This window comes from Vicia villosa, linkage group LG7, assembly GCF_029867415.1.
Source record: "Vicia villosa cultivar HV-30 ecotype Madison, WI linkage group LG7, Vvil1.0, whole genome shotgun sequence".
NCBI lineage: Eukaryota > Viridiplantae > Streptophyta > Magnoliopsida > Fabales > Fabaceae > Vicia > Vicia villosa.
In genome coordinates this window covers 94,299,425-94,312,484 of record NC_081186.1, presented here as the reverse complement: position 1 = coordinate 94,312,484, position 13,060 = coordinate 94,299,425, and the positions used below count along the sequence as shown (strand labels likewise).

Genomic DNA, 13,060 nt, shown 5'->3' with positions numbered 1-13,060 from the left:
TGGACCTTCCAATCGCAACACCAAATCCTAGTTTCGTAGCCTTTGTACGAATCCACTGCGACATGTCTTCACGTAATTCAAACTCTTCTCCATTTTCAAAATGTTCGTGAATATCTACCACCTTAGTTACTATAGGAGATACGAGATGTGAAATAACTTGAGACACATTAGGTATGAGAATGTTATCGGGATGCACCATACATAATGTTATAAAAAACATAAAACCACTTGCATAGAACATTTCTATGGCAGACACTGCTGTCAAATAAACACATATAGAAACCTAAATTGCATTTCCGGTTACGTATAACTACCAATCGAAAGTATACATCTTGTTTTCGCGTAACATTTTTTCACAATGATAAACAAATGTAAGGAATGAGGATTGAAATGAATAAACTTTAACTTAAATTCCACTTCCTTGAGCTCCTTTTGATATGATGAACAAAAAAAATATTAAGATTTAGAGTGAAAAAATGGATTGAGAATGGAAGAGTTTTTGAGAGATTTTATGAAGAGAAGAAGAAATAAAATGATCAAAGTTGATTATGCTGCTATTATTTTAAGCATTATGAATTTTTCATAATAGCAGAAGTATACTTCCGATTATATATGAAATGACAAGGTGACAGAAAAAATCAATCTTCCCGCTCTAACAATCCGACATATAATACCGGTACAAAATCAGATGTATATCTCCGATTTTGTCTTTATTTTTTTGAAAGGTGAAACCATATTGGACCTGTTTTTATCAAATATATGGTGCGAACGAAAACTACATTTCTGATTTTTGAGGGACAATTTCAAAATTACAAAGGTCTTTCTTTTAGATATGAAATGGTATAGAAAATTCCCTAATTAAAACTAGGTAACCAATAAATTAAATAAAAAATGATCGTAATAATTAAAAAATGGGAGAAACACGACAAAAACTAGAGAACAGAATAGGTTGTGTATGCTTCGTTTTCCAAAGGTTGTGTGTCAGTGAAGTCCTTTCCCTCAAGTTCACATTCCGAAAACTGAAACTTGTACCAGTCAACATTAACCATGGACGAAGCTGAATTTCAACGCCTCCTTCACCTCTTCCCTTCTGTTCGTTCTCGCGATTACACTGTACTTCTCTCTTTCGCTCTCTACTGTTTGTATTTTTAGGGTTTAAAACTCATGGGTTCTCTTTGATTTTCTATTTCTATTACTCATAATCACGAATCTCACTTCTTTGTTTTTTAAAGTTTCGATTTTTAAGATACCCATGTCGTGAATTTTGTGGTTTACATGCTACTTTTCTGATTCCCAATTACACATTTTCTTATACTTTGTTTTGAGGTAGTTTAGGTTATCAGGATATTTCATAGAAAACTGACAAGAGAGAGTATGAGATTGAGATCTTAACTAGGTCCATCTAGACATGGATTAGGTTTATTTGATATTAAGGAGGTGGTTCCTGTTTTGAATTAGGGAAGTTCAACAATTTGGTCAAAAAAAGAAGGGGGAATTTAACTGTTAATTCTTGATGCAAAAGGAGTTGTGAAATAGTGTTGTCAGTTTAAACTTGAACTAGGTATTGAAATCGCAGATCATGTAGCACTGATTCGTCTGATTTAATGCGTGTGTCGGGTGTTCGGTGCATACATGACATGACACCCACATATGTGGTTATATTCAATAACTTCCATTTGGTCAAATTATTATTGTTGTCTAGAGAACTGGAACCATAAATTGTTATAGATCAAGTGGAACGAAGTTCTATTGCGGTGGAGTAAGCTTCCGGTACGATTGAGGGGGTGAACCTACAAGTAGCATTCCAACATCCAAGTCACTGAATGAGTGAGAATTGTTTACAGTGTAGGATTGAGAAAATACCCGAAATGACGCGTATTGGACTTTATATAGTGTGGTCGGTTAAACTCATTCCTGTGGGATAGGGTGCCTCATGCGGGTTGCCGTTTGATCAGATCTAAGGTGGGAGATGCGCTAGAGGCTGGAATCACCTGTCTTCGACTGGGGCGAGGTCTTACCTGTTCCGCATGTATTTCCGTGCAATGTCTGTTGTTAGGCCTTCCATCATGGGCCGGGCGAACGGCCCAGAACATCTACTAATTAGTGTTAGTGTCATTGATAAGTCCGATGTCTGTATTATGAGCAATGAGGATAACTTTGGGAGCTAGGTATTGAATCAATTTATAATTATTTGTGTCATATGGGGGTTGACAGTCAATATATAACTTTGTGAATCTATATGAAATGAATGTTCTATGTGGGGGTCGACGATTGGCAGGTGCTAGGATGGTGTGCAGGAATTTGCTACTAGACCCTGTAAAATCCCGTCCTTTTGTTTTTGAACCGTGCTATTGCCTTATGAATGCTAGGAAATTTTCCAGGGAGTTTTCAGAATAGATAAAAGTATATCATCTCATTTTGCTTTGATTTTCATTTAAGAAAGAGATTGGAATGATTTCCATGTTTTTTTCCATTTGCATATGTAATATTATGGGAGGCACTATCATTTTCTACGATTTTTCTACCTTAAAAGCCTTCACACCAGTGAAGTTTTGCATTTAAGTCCTGTTTCCCACAACATAGTCCGGAACTATTTAAAGCAAAGTTCAAATTTTGGATTTTTAGCTCAAATACTTCACAAGATTCTATGTTTGAGAGTACACCGAAGCATCTAACTGACAATTGTTAAATTTTAGGAAGAAGAAGAATCATCCAAACAATTAGCATCTGGGTCTGGATCTCAATCAGCACAGGAAGAGGTAGTAATCCTGAAACCGCTGTATGTATCGATGTTTGTGTAAACATATAATGTTGTCTAACAAACATATAACTGCAGTTAAATGAATGGCATGATGCATGGAATGAAAAGGATAAGGATTTTGAGAATCAAGGAATCAACAAAAACGGTATCACATATAACCTTTATTGTTCGACAAATTTATTCTGTCTAATATATTTGGAACGTTTTGATCATCTTTGATATTCGGCAAAGTACATCAAAATTCGTGTGTTTCTGAGCAATCTAATTAGTTTTGTTACAACAATCAACTGAATTGTGTTTTCTAAATTAATGTTTTGCTTGTGTGGATTCTTCAAACAAACAGATTCATTTTGGAGCAAGCTAAAGTTAGAGGCTGCCAAAAAGGTATTTTGAATTCATCTGTTTACTTTTACATGCACATTGATTTATGTACTACTAGAACTATCCTCACTGCTTAAATTATTAAAAGGGAACATAGTTTCTGTGTCAGAGTAGTCAATAGCGGCCAATGGCGGTGCCATCACACTATAGCGGAGCCGAGGCCGACCGACCACTATGGGAAGAGCCTTAGCGGTGCAGAACACTATAGCGTCCGTTATAGGATAAATAGCAGGATAGCAGAGCAGAGCGGTTTCTAGCCTGCTATCCTTTTCCCCTCTTAGAAACCGTAATTACCTCTTAAATTTACAACGTTTTAACGGTAATTTTGGCTTTTTCAATCATATTTGAGCTGAGACTCAATCTTAATCTTCCTTCATAGTCAGTCGTTTATGCACTTCAAGAGTAATGTGTGTTTTGATTTATGAATATTTTATGAGTTAAGATTAATTTGTTTAATTTTACATTAAATATATGTTTATAATTATTATATGTAATTTGTCCAAAAAATGATCAAATAGAGCGGTCAACCTGCTATAAGCTATCCCGCTATCCCACTTTTTGAGTCAGCCGCGCCACCATTCAGATATCACTGCTCTGATCTGTGTTATATCTGTGATGGTGTTATAACTCACCATTATAGAGAGAAGTGAGACGGGTGTGTGTTTTTGACTAGGGTGTGTTATATCATAGTATCCATGTTATAATTTTGATGGCGATTTTACAAAGATTTCTGTCATTTACTTGTCATTGTTGTCAAGAAGACTTATAATGAGACTTAGCAAATTGGTTCTAATGTTTCTACAGGTTGGTACAGAAGAAGCCGAGAAATTTTGCCAGGCATTCCAACAAATCCATAAAAGACTGGTATGTGTAAAATGATTATCATTTTGGTCATTGTTTCACAGAAGAAACCATGGAAAGTATTTTCGGTGAAACATAAAACCGTGTTTCAAAATTATGCATGTAGAATTACATATATGACGATGTTTCTCATTTATGTTTATGTTGTTATAATGTGTTCAATAAAAACTTTTTTGATTGTTATATTTCTTCAGGTAAATGAAGAGTTGAGTTTAGACGTCGCCCGAAACTTGTTAAACTCGTCCTAATGTTGCGAAGAGTTTCAAGCTTTCTTTCAATATTTCCCTGTGATTCAAAATTCAGCCATTGTAATTCATTTTCAGTGTATCAAAGTAGTTGTCAATTTACTTATTGTGACATTTTGAGTAAATCTATTATGGGAATACTAGACAATGATTGTATTTGAATAGTAGAATGTATCATGCAAATGTGGGAGTTTCTTCTCATCTTTAACTATTTTTAAAATATTCAAATGTTTTCATTTTCTTTATTAATAATCATAAACCATTAATAAAAATATTTTTATTAAGTTTTACCGGTAAGGGATTAAATTCATCCCTCACACTAGCTGAAACCATTTTTACTTTATGAAAATTAAAAGAAAATTTAATAATATTGTAAAAATAAAAATATTCGTATATAAAAATATTTAGATCAATAATAAAAAATTTCTCATATATAAATATTATTTTTGTTAAGGTATCAATTACAAAAATATCTGAATTAATAGAATTTTACTATAAATAATAATAGTATGTTACAATTGAATAAGTAATATACTTTTTCTCCTATTTGCATCGATAACATATATTTGTGAACTGACATCAATAACACATAATTTTTTAAATATTTAATTGTGCAAACATTATTTTAATTGTATAAACTTATTAATAACATATATTAATATAATAATATTTTAAATCATATAAATTAAAGTTAATGATAAGTGACACACATTTTTGAATTTTATCCAATAACACACCTTTTCAACTATATTTTTAAATTCATTTTAATTGAAATAATTTTTTTAAACTAAAATTATTATTATTTTGTTAAAAAATATTGTATCTTAAAATAAAAATAATTTCATATTATATTTCTTTGTTATTATTATTCAATTACTAAGTTAATTTTTAAAAATTAAATACTATTTTAAATGTAAAATAATAATAATTTAAAATGATTTTAATAATCTTTTTATTATAAAATAATCTATTGAAATATTTTGATTAATAATTTATTAGAAATAATAATAATAAAGTAATAAAAAGTGAAAAATGAAAAGTGGAAAGTGAAAAGTGAGTTGGAAAAAACCAACAAAAGAAATTTTCTTGCCTCTAAATTATTAATTTAGACTAAGATAGCAAAGAAGTATTTGTGTAACTTCAAGAACAACAAATTTTCTTATATTATAGATAATTTATTGAAATATTTTGATTAATAATTTATTAGAAATAATAATAATAATAATAAAGTAATAAAAAGTGAAAACTAAAAAGTGAAAAGTGGAAAGTGAAGAGTGAGTTGGAAAATACCAACAAAACACACTTTTTGTCTCTAAATTATTAATTTAGGCTAAGATAGCAAAGGGGTATTTTTGTAATTTCAAGAACAACAAATTTTCTTATATTATAGATAATTTATTAAAACATTTTGATTAATAATTTATTAAAAATAATATTAATAATAAAGTAATAAAAAGTAAAAAATGAAAAGTGAAAAGTGAGTTGGAAAAAACCAACAAAAGATATTTTTTGCCTCTAAATTATTAATTTAGACTAAGATAACAAAGGAGTATTTTTGTAATTTCAAGAACAACAAATTTTCTTATATTATAGATAATTTATTGAAATATTTTGAGTAATAATTTATTAAATATAATATTAATAATAAAGTGATAAAAAGTGAAAAATAAAAAGTGAAAAGTGGAAAGTGAAAAGTGAAAAGTGAGTTGGAAAAAACCAACAAAAGACATTTTCCCTCTAAATTATTAATTTAGAATAAGATAGCAAAAGAGTATTTTTGTAATTTCAAGAACAACAAATTTTCTCTTATTATAGATAATTTATTGAAATATTTTGATTAATAATTTATTAGAAATAATAATAATAATAATAATAATAAAGTAATAAAAAGTGAAAAATGAAAAGTGAAAAAGTGAAAAATGTTGGAAAAAACCAACAAAAGACATTTTTTGTCTCTAAATTATTAATTTAGACTAAGATAACAAAGGGGTATTTTTGTAATTTCAAGAACAACAAATTTTCTTATATTATAGATAATTTATTGAAATATTTTGATTAATATTTTATTAGAAATAATAATAATAAAGTAATAAAAAGTGAAAAATGAAAATTGAAAAGTGGAAAGTGAAAAGTGAAAAGTGAAAAAGTGAAAAGTGTGTTGGAAAAAACCAACAAAAGACATTTTTTGCCTCTAAGTTATTAATCTAGACTAAGATAGCAAATGAGTATTTTTGTAATTTCAAGAACAACAAATTTTCTTATATTATAGATAATTTATTGAAATATTTTGATTAATAATTTATTAGAAATAATATTAATAAAGTAATAAAAAGTGAAAAATGAAAAGTGAAAAGTGAGTTGGAAAAAACTAACAAAAGACATTTTTTGTCTCTAAATTATAATTTAGACTAAGATAGCAAAGGGGTATTTTGTAATTTCAAGAACAACAAATTTTCTTATATTATAGATAATTTATTGAAATATTTTGATTAATAATTTATTAGAAATAATAATAATAAAGTAATAAAAAGTGAAAAGTGAAAAGTGGAAAGTGAAAAGTGAGTTGGAAAAAACCAACAAAAGACATTTTTTGCCTCTGAATTATTAATTTAGACTAAGATAGCAAATGCGTATTTTTGTAATTTCAAGAACAACAAATTTTCTTATATTATAGATAATTTATTGAAATATTTTGATTAATAATTTTATTAGAAATAATAATAATAAAGTAATAAAAAGTGAAAAATGAAAAGTGAAAAGTGAGTTGGAAAAAACCAACAAAAGACATTTTTTGCCTCTAAATTATTAATTTATACTAAGATAGCAAAGGAGTATTTTGTAATTTCAAGAACAACAAATTTTCTTATATTATAGATAATTTATTGAAATATTTTAATTAATAATTTATTAGAAATAACAATAATAAAGTAATAAAAAGTGAAAAGTGGAAAGTGAAAAGTGAGAAAATGAAAAGTGAGTTGGAAAAAACCAACAAAAGACATTTTTTGTCTCTAAATTATTAATTTAGGCTAAGATAACAAAGGGGTATTTTTTTAATTTCAAGAACAACAAATTTTCTTATACTATAGATAATTTATTGAAATATTTTGATTAATAATTTATTAGAAATAATAATAATAATAATAAAGTAATAAAAAGTGAAAAATGAAAAGTGAAAAGTGGAAAGTGAAAATTGAAAAATGAGTTGGAAAAAACCAACAAAATACATTTTTTGCCTCTAAATTATTAATTTAGACTAAGATAACAAATGGGTATTTTTGTAATTTCAAGAACAACAAATTTTTTTATATTATAGATAATTTATTAAAATATTTTGATTAATAATATATTAGAAAATAATAATTATATAGTAATAAAAAGTGAAAAATGAAAAGTGAGTTGGAAAAAACCAACAAAAGACATTTTTCGCCTCTAAATTATTAATTTAGACTAAGATAGCAAAGGGGTATTTTTGTAATTTCAAGAACAACAAATTTTCTTATATTATAGATAATTTATTGAAATATTTTGATTAATAATTCATTAGAAATAATAATAATAAAGTAATAAAAAGTGAAAAATGAAAAATGAGTTGAAAAAAACCAACAAAAAACATTTTTTGCCTCTAAATTATTAATTTAGACTAATATAACAAAGGGGTATTTTTGTAATTTCAAGAACAACAAGTTTTCTTATATTATAGATAATTTATTGAAATATTTTGATTAATAATTTATTAGATATAATAATAATAAAGTAATAAAAAGTGAAAAATGAAAAGTGAAAAGTGGAAAGTGAAAAGTGAAAAATGAGTTGGAAAAAGCCAACAAAAGACATTTTTTGCCTCTAAATTATTAATTCAGACTAAGATAGCAAAGGGGTATTTTTGTAATTTCAAGAACAACAAATTTTCTTATATTTTAGATATTTTATTGAAATATTTTGATTAATAATTTATTAGAAATAATAATAATAAAGTAATAAAAAGTGAAAAGTGGAAAGTGAAAAGTGAAAAAGGGAAAAGTGAGTTGGAAAAAAAAAACTAACAAAAGACATTTTTTGCCTCTAAATTGTTAATTTAGACTAAGATAGCAAAAGCGTATTTTTGTAATTTCAAGAACAACAAATTTTCTTATATTATAAATAATTTATTGAAATATTTTGATTAATAATTTATTAGAAATAATAATAATAAAGTAATAAAAAGTGAAAAGTGAAAACTAAAAAGTGAAAAGTGAGTTGGAAAAAACCAACAAAATACATTTTTTATCTTTAAATTAAGATTAAGATAGTAAAGGGGTATTTTTGTATTTTCAAGACCAACAAATTTTCTTATAAATTGTAGATTACGAAAATAAAGTGAAAAATAAACTAAAAATTCTATGCAATTGAAAACAAGTAGTCAAATACATCATTAATATACTATAATTGGCAGAGAAATAGTACCAACTACCAACTGAATTGGTATAGTTGAAAGTTGAAAAAAAAGTGATTAATTTAACGAGGTTACACGTTTTCATTCCTACTTTCTTCCTCATCTACCTTCTTCCATTCTCATTCCTTTTGACCTATTTCTATTTCCCTCAATTTCAAGTGTTTCTCCATTCTCTTGCATCTCTTCAACTCTCTCTTCTTTTCAGGTCTGTTTTTCCTTCCATTTCTCTTATTTCACTATCTTTTGAACCGTTTGATCAAGATCTAATGGCTTAAAAAATATGTTTTTTTTTAAATTTTTTAATTAGAATTTGAAATATAAAACTTAAATTTAGACTGTTTAATATTGATCAAATGATCACCGATGAAACCGAATGCGTGAATGCGTGCATTAGTGAGTAGAATGAGTTCTCATCTTATATGAGATTATAAGAAAATTGAAGAGTAAGATATACATTTGCCTTTGATTATATTATAAGTCAATATCCTTTTCATCATTGTTTCATGTTTGAGTAGGAGGAAAAATTTGGTAATGGAAACCACTTCACACATGCTTTAGTACTAGCCACTCCTATAGCATGAAAATGAGTTGAAAACTGAACTTGAAAGTGATTTTCTACCCTTTGAGGCTTGAAAATTGATATGTTGATGGCAAATTATGTTTGAAATATGTTATTGATCCTGTGCCGCACTTACTCGTACGTCTTGTTTAGCAGTTCTGTTTGACCATTTCACTTCACCATGTCAAGCTTGGAGGAACTGCTTGGTGTCGACAAGTTGCCGAGCATGAGGACCATTGATAGGATTCAGAGATTCTCGTCTGGTACTTGTCGTCCGAGAGTAGATGACATTGGCAACATGGGAAACTTCTGGCTTGGAGGACGGAGTTGCAGTACATCTAACAGCTGCAAGTGAGTCATCAAACATTTTGGCTTGAGTTAGGACCTTAAATACATTTAATTCTAATCATTGTTATAGTATATTCTTTGATTTGTCATCTCTATTAGCTTTATCGATAAGACCAGTATAGTCAAGATCGAGTACTGGATCGTAAGATCGGACGTGATAAGGATGCCTCAGAATGCTATGATCAGAGGAAGATCGGTTTATCGATAACACAACCTTCTATCTTAATTGCAGTGATGATGATGATGATGAGTATACAGCAGACACATTCCCATGGAAGAGACAGACAAGAAACTTCTCCCAAGATGAATCCTTAAACCAAAAGGCTAGTACCAAAGCGAGGAAATCGATGAAATTTGGAATGATTGATGATTCATTCTCTGAATACCAGTATAGTCCAAATTTCAAAAACAAAGACATTCCAAATTCAACATATAAGGTAATTCAATGGCTACAATAGATTTCAATTTTTCTGTACTTGCCTTACATTATCATATTTCTTTGGCTTATAGTAGTTAGCATTGTTACCGAAGTTTAATAATTCGATAATGGACAATGTAGTTTCTGGAAGGTATACCGAGGTCCGTAAAGATTGTGGAAGTTGGTCCAAGAGATGGATTACAAAATGAAAAGAACATTGTACCTACATCTGTAAAGATCGAATTGATTCATAAACTAGCTTCATCGGGATTATCCGTTATCGAGGCAACGAGTTTCGTATCTCCGAAATGGGTTCCACAGGTACAATGACTATACATTATGTATTACACATTGATGTTTTTCAAGAATCCTTTCTGTCTGATTTTCTGTCTTTTACTTCTCTGCCTTCCAGTTGGCTGATGCAAAGGAAGTAATGCAAGAAGTTCATCGCTTGAGAGGCATCAGATTACCGGTTCTGACCCCTAATTTAAAGGTACGTAAGCCTCGACTAACCGTAAATAGAAAGGTTTTTATTCAGAATGTTGATTGATGGGTTACTTTTGCAGGGTTTTGAAGCTGCTATTGCAGCTGGTGCAAAAGAAGTAGCTGTTTTCGCATCAGCTTCTGAATCATTCTCAAAATCAAACATTAACTGTAGTATTGAAGAGAGTCTTGCTCGTTATCGAGCTGTTACTCGTGCTGCTAAGGAACTCTCAATTCCTGTCCGGGGGTACGGCTTTTACAGTTTTACCTTTTCAAAATATTCTTAACATTTCAATTAGTTGATCTAATTTCAAATGTGATAGGTATATATCATGTGTCGTTGGATGCCCGGTGGACGGACCAACGCCTCCCTCGAAAGTCGCATATGTTGCGAAAGAATTATATGATATGGGCTGCTTTGAAATTTCTCTTGGTGACACAACTGGAGTTGGCACACCAGGTAAGTGACTAGACGAATTTTTCTTAAAATTCGCCGGTTCTATGAATATGATATATTGTTCGATGTTCATTCTGTCGCGATCAGGAACCGTTGTCCCTATGCTCGCGGCTGTAATGGCAGTTGTTCCAATAGACAAGATTGCTGTCCACTTCCATGACACTTATGGCCAATCACTTTCAAATATTCTTGTTTCCCTCCAAGTAAGTCATCAACTTATATCGCTTCCGAGTCTTCTTTGTATATGTCATAGTTTTTATCGACGCGCCAATGATTCTACGAAGAAAATAAATGAAAGCAATCATGAATTTGTATTTATATAGATGGGAGTTAGTATAGTGGATTCATCTGTTGCTGGTCTTGGTGGGTGTCCTTATGCTAAGGGAGCAACAGGAAATGTTGCTACTGAAGATGTTGTGTACATGCATGGACGGATCTATGTTGAGGCTAAGTGTGGCTATAGCCACACCAGTTTTTATAAAAAAAATCTATTATATACATGGTTTTTGCATCTCGTGAATTATTACCATATTCTTTATATCTTTGTTATGGTAAAAAAAATGGAATGACATTGTTATATAATGAGATGACATGAATCAACACTGATGTGGCCAAAAGATATAGCAGAAAGTATGAATGATTTTTAAGTGGATACACAACTTTCATTGTAGTTGTCTAGTTTAATGTTAATTTATGATAGTAATGTATTTTTGTTATTAAATTCTTATATTAAGTTCTCTGAAATTTAACTTTCAATTTCTCAAAAAAAAAAAGAGTTTTTCTTTTATATATATAACAAGTAGTGGTTGTGATTATTTATATTTTATTGGTACTGTGATGTGTGCTAATGGGTCCACATAATTATAAATACTTAAATAGTATTATATTTATTAAACAAATATAATATTATGTGTGCTATTGTTGTTTTATAAAACAAATATTTAAATTCTAAATATTATTTCTTTAATAAAATAATTAGAATTGAATTAAGAGTTACAAAGAGTTGTTCTTGGACCAATTAAAAATTATGTTACTTTAACTCATTTTCTAAAAATAGATAATAGATGAGTTTCATTGTAGAAGTATTTTATTAGCAATTTTTGTTTCTTATTTTCAATATAATTTTGTTCATTATTTCTTCCATGTCTAGCCACACCAATATACAATGTCTAGATCCGCCCCTGTGTACATGCTGAATGGAATTGGTGTGAAAACCAACATTGATCTTGAAAACCTCATGTTGGCTGGAGACTTCATCAACCACCATTTACAGCGGCCGTCCGGTTCAAAGACTTCCATTGCGTTGAACCGATCCACCGCGGAGGCATGCCTCTAAGATATATGATATATAATATAAATGTTATGTTCAATAACAATATATAAATTCATGTGAATGCTTTATGCAGTGATATCATATGATGCTTTGTTCATACTATAACATTATAAATTTTCATGATTTAATAGTTAATATTCTGTTTTTTCCTTCATATTTTTGTTTTTCTCCCAAGCTAATGTTGGGGATTTGTGTTGTTTTTCTCCCAAACTTTATTTTGTCTCGTATTAATAAAGTTTTTTCTCTACACATTAACTTTAAATATGCCACCGTCTGTGATACTTGTTTTATGGCTAAAAAAAAAAGAGGCTTCCCTTCTATAATAGCATTAATAACTTTGAATCCTGCTTTGATTTGGGCTTTGGCTAATATGCATAAAGATTTTTCTTATACACCATGTATAAGCCTACATAAGCCATTGGATCATGTTTTTAATCCAATATTGAGTATTGAGTATTGAGTGGTGAGTATTAAGTATTGAGTAATAACAATTGATGTCTATAATTTGATCCAATAATCTAAGGGTCCATAATAATCTATGCACGGTGCATAAATTTTTATCTATGCACGGTAACTGCACCCCTTTAATTTGGTCCACATGGATATTTGCGGTTCTATTTCGACCCCTCCCTTGGTTATAAATATTCTTACCACTACCACATCAGATTCTGCAGGATTTTATTTAATGAAACTCTAATATGAAGCTTCCCATTTAATTGAATGTTTTCTACAATTTTTCAAAACTCAATTTCAAAAAACTATCAGGACAATAAGGTCTG

The 13,060-nt window shown here is 29.3% G+C and overlaps 2 protein-coding genes across 4 annotated transcripts; both read left to right on the top strand.

Annotated features, from left to right (window-relative positions):
* Window positions 1-934: 934 nt before the first annotated feature.
* Window positions 935-4,449, top strand: LOC131615929 (uncharacterized). The gene is made up of 6 exons (XM_058887118.1): window positions 935-1,113; window positions 2,697-2,759; window positions 2,837-2,906; window positions 3,105-3,145; window positions 3,947-4,006; window positions 4,198-4,449. Exons 1-6 carry the CDS (start codon window positions 1,048-1,050, stop codon window positions 4,249-4,251), a joined length of 354 nt encoding a protein of 117 aa, XP_058743101.1. The 5' UTR covers window positions 935-1,047; the 3' UTR covers window positions 4,252-4,449.
* Window positions 4,450-8,718: 4,269 nt separating this feature from the next.
* LOC131617855 (hydroxymethylglutaryl-CoA lyase, mitochondrial-like) lies at window positions 8,719-12,506 on the top strand. 3 transcript variants are annotated; one of them, XM_058889117.1, is made up of 10 exons: window positions 8,719-8,888; window positions 9,399-9,593; window positions 9,823-10,027; window positions 10,150-10,329; window positions 10,421-10,501; window positions 10,575-10,738; window positions 10,815-10,951; window positions 11,036-11,151; window positions 11,272-11,374; window positions 12,142-12,506. In XM_058889117.1, exons 2-10 carry the CDS (start codon window positions 9,424-9,426, stop codon window positions 12,282-12,284), a joined length of 1,299 nt encoding a protein of 432 aa, XP_058745100.1. In that variant the 5' UTR covers window positions 8,719-8,888; window positions 9,399-9,423; the 3' UTR covers window positions 12,285-12,506. The 3 variants fall into 3 exon arrangements, with proteins under 3 accessions (XP_058745100.1, XP_058745102.1, XP_058745101.1); XM_058889119.1 differs by lacking the exon at window positions 11,272-11,374 and having other exon boundaries at window positions 8,720-8,888; window positions 12,099-12,506; XM_058889118.1 differs by lacking the exon at window positions 8,719-8,888 and having other exon boundaries at window positions 8,977-9,593.
* The last annotated feature ends 554 nt before the right edge of the window (window positions 12,507-13,060 follow it).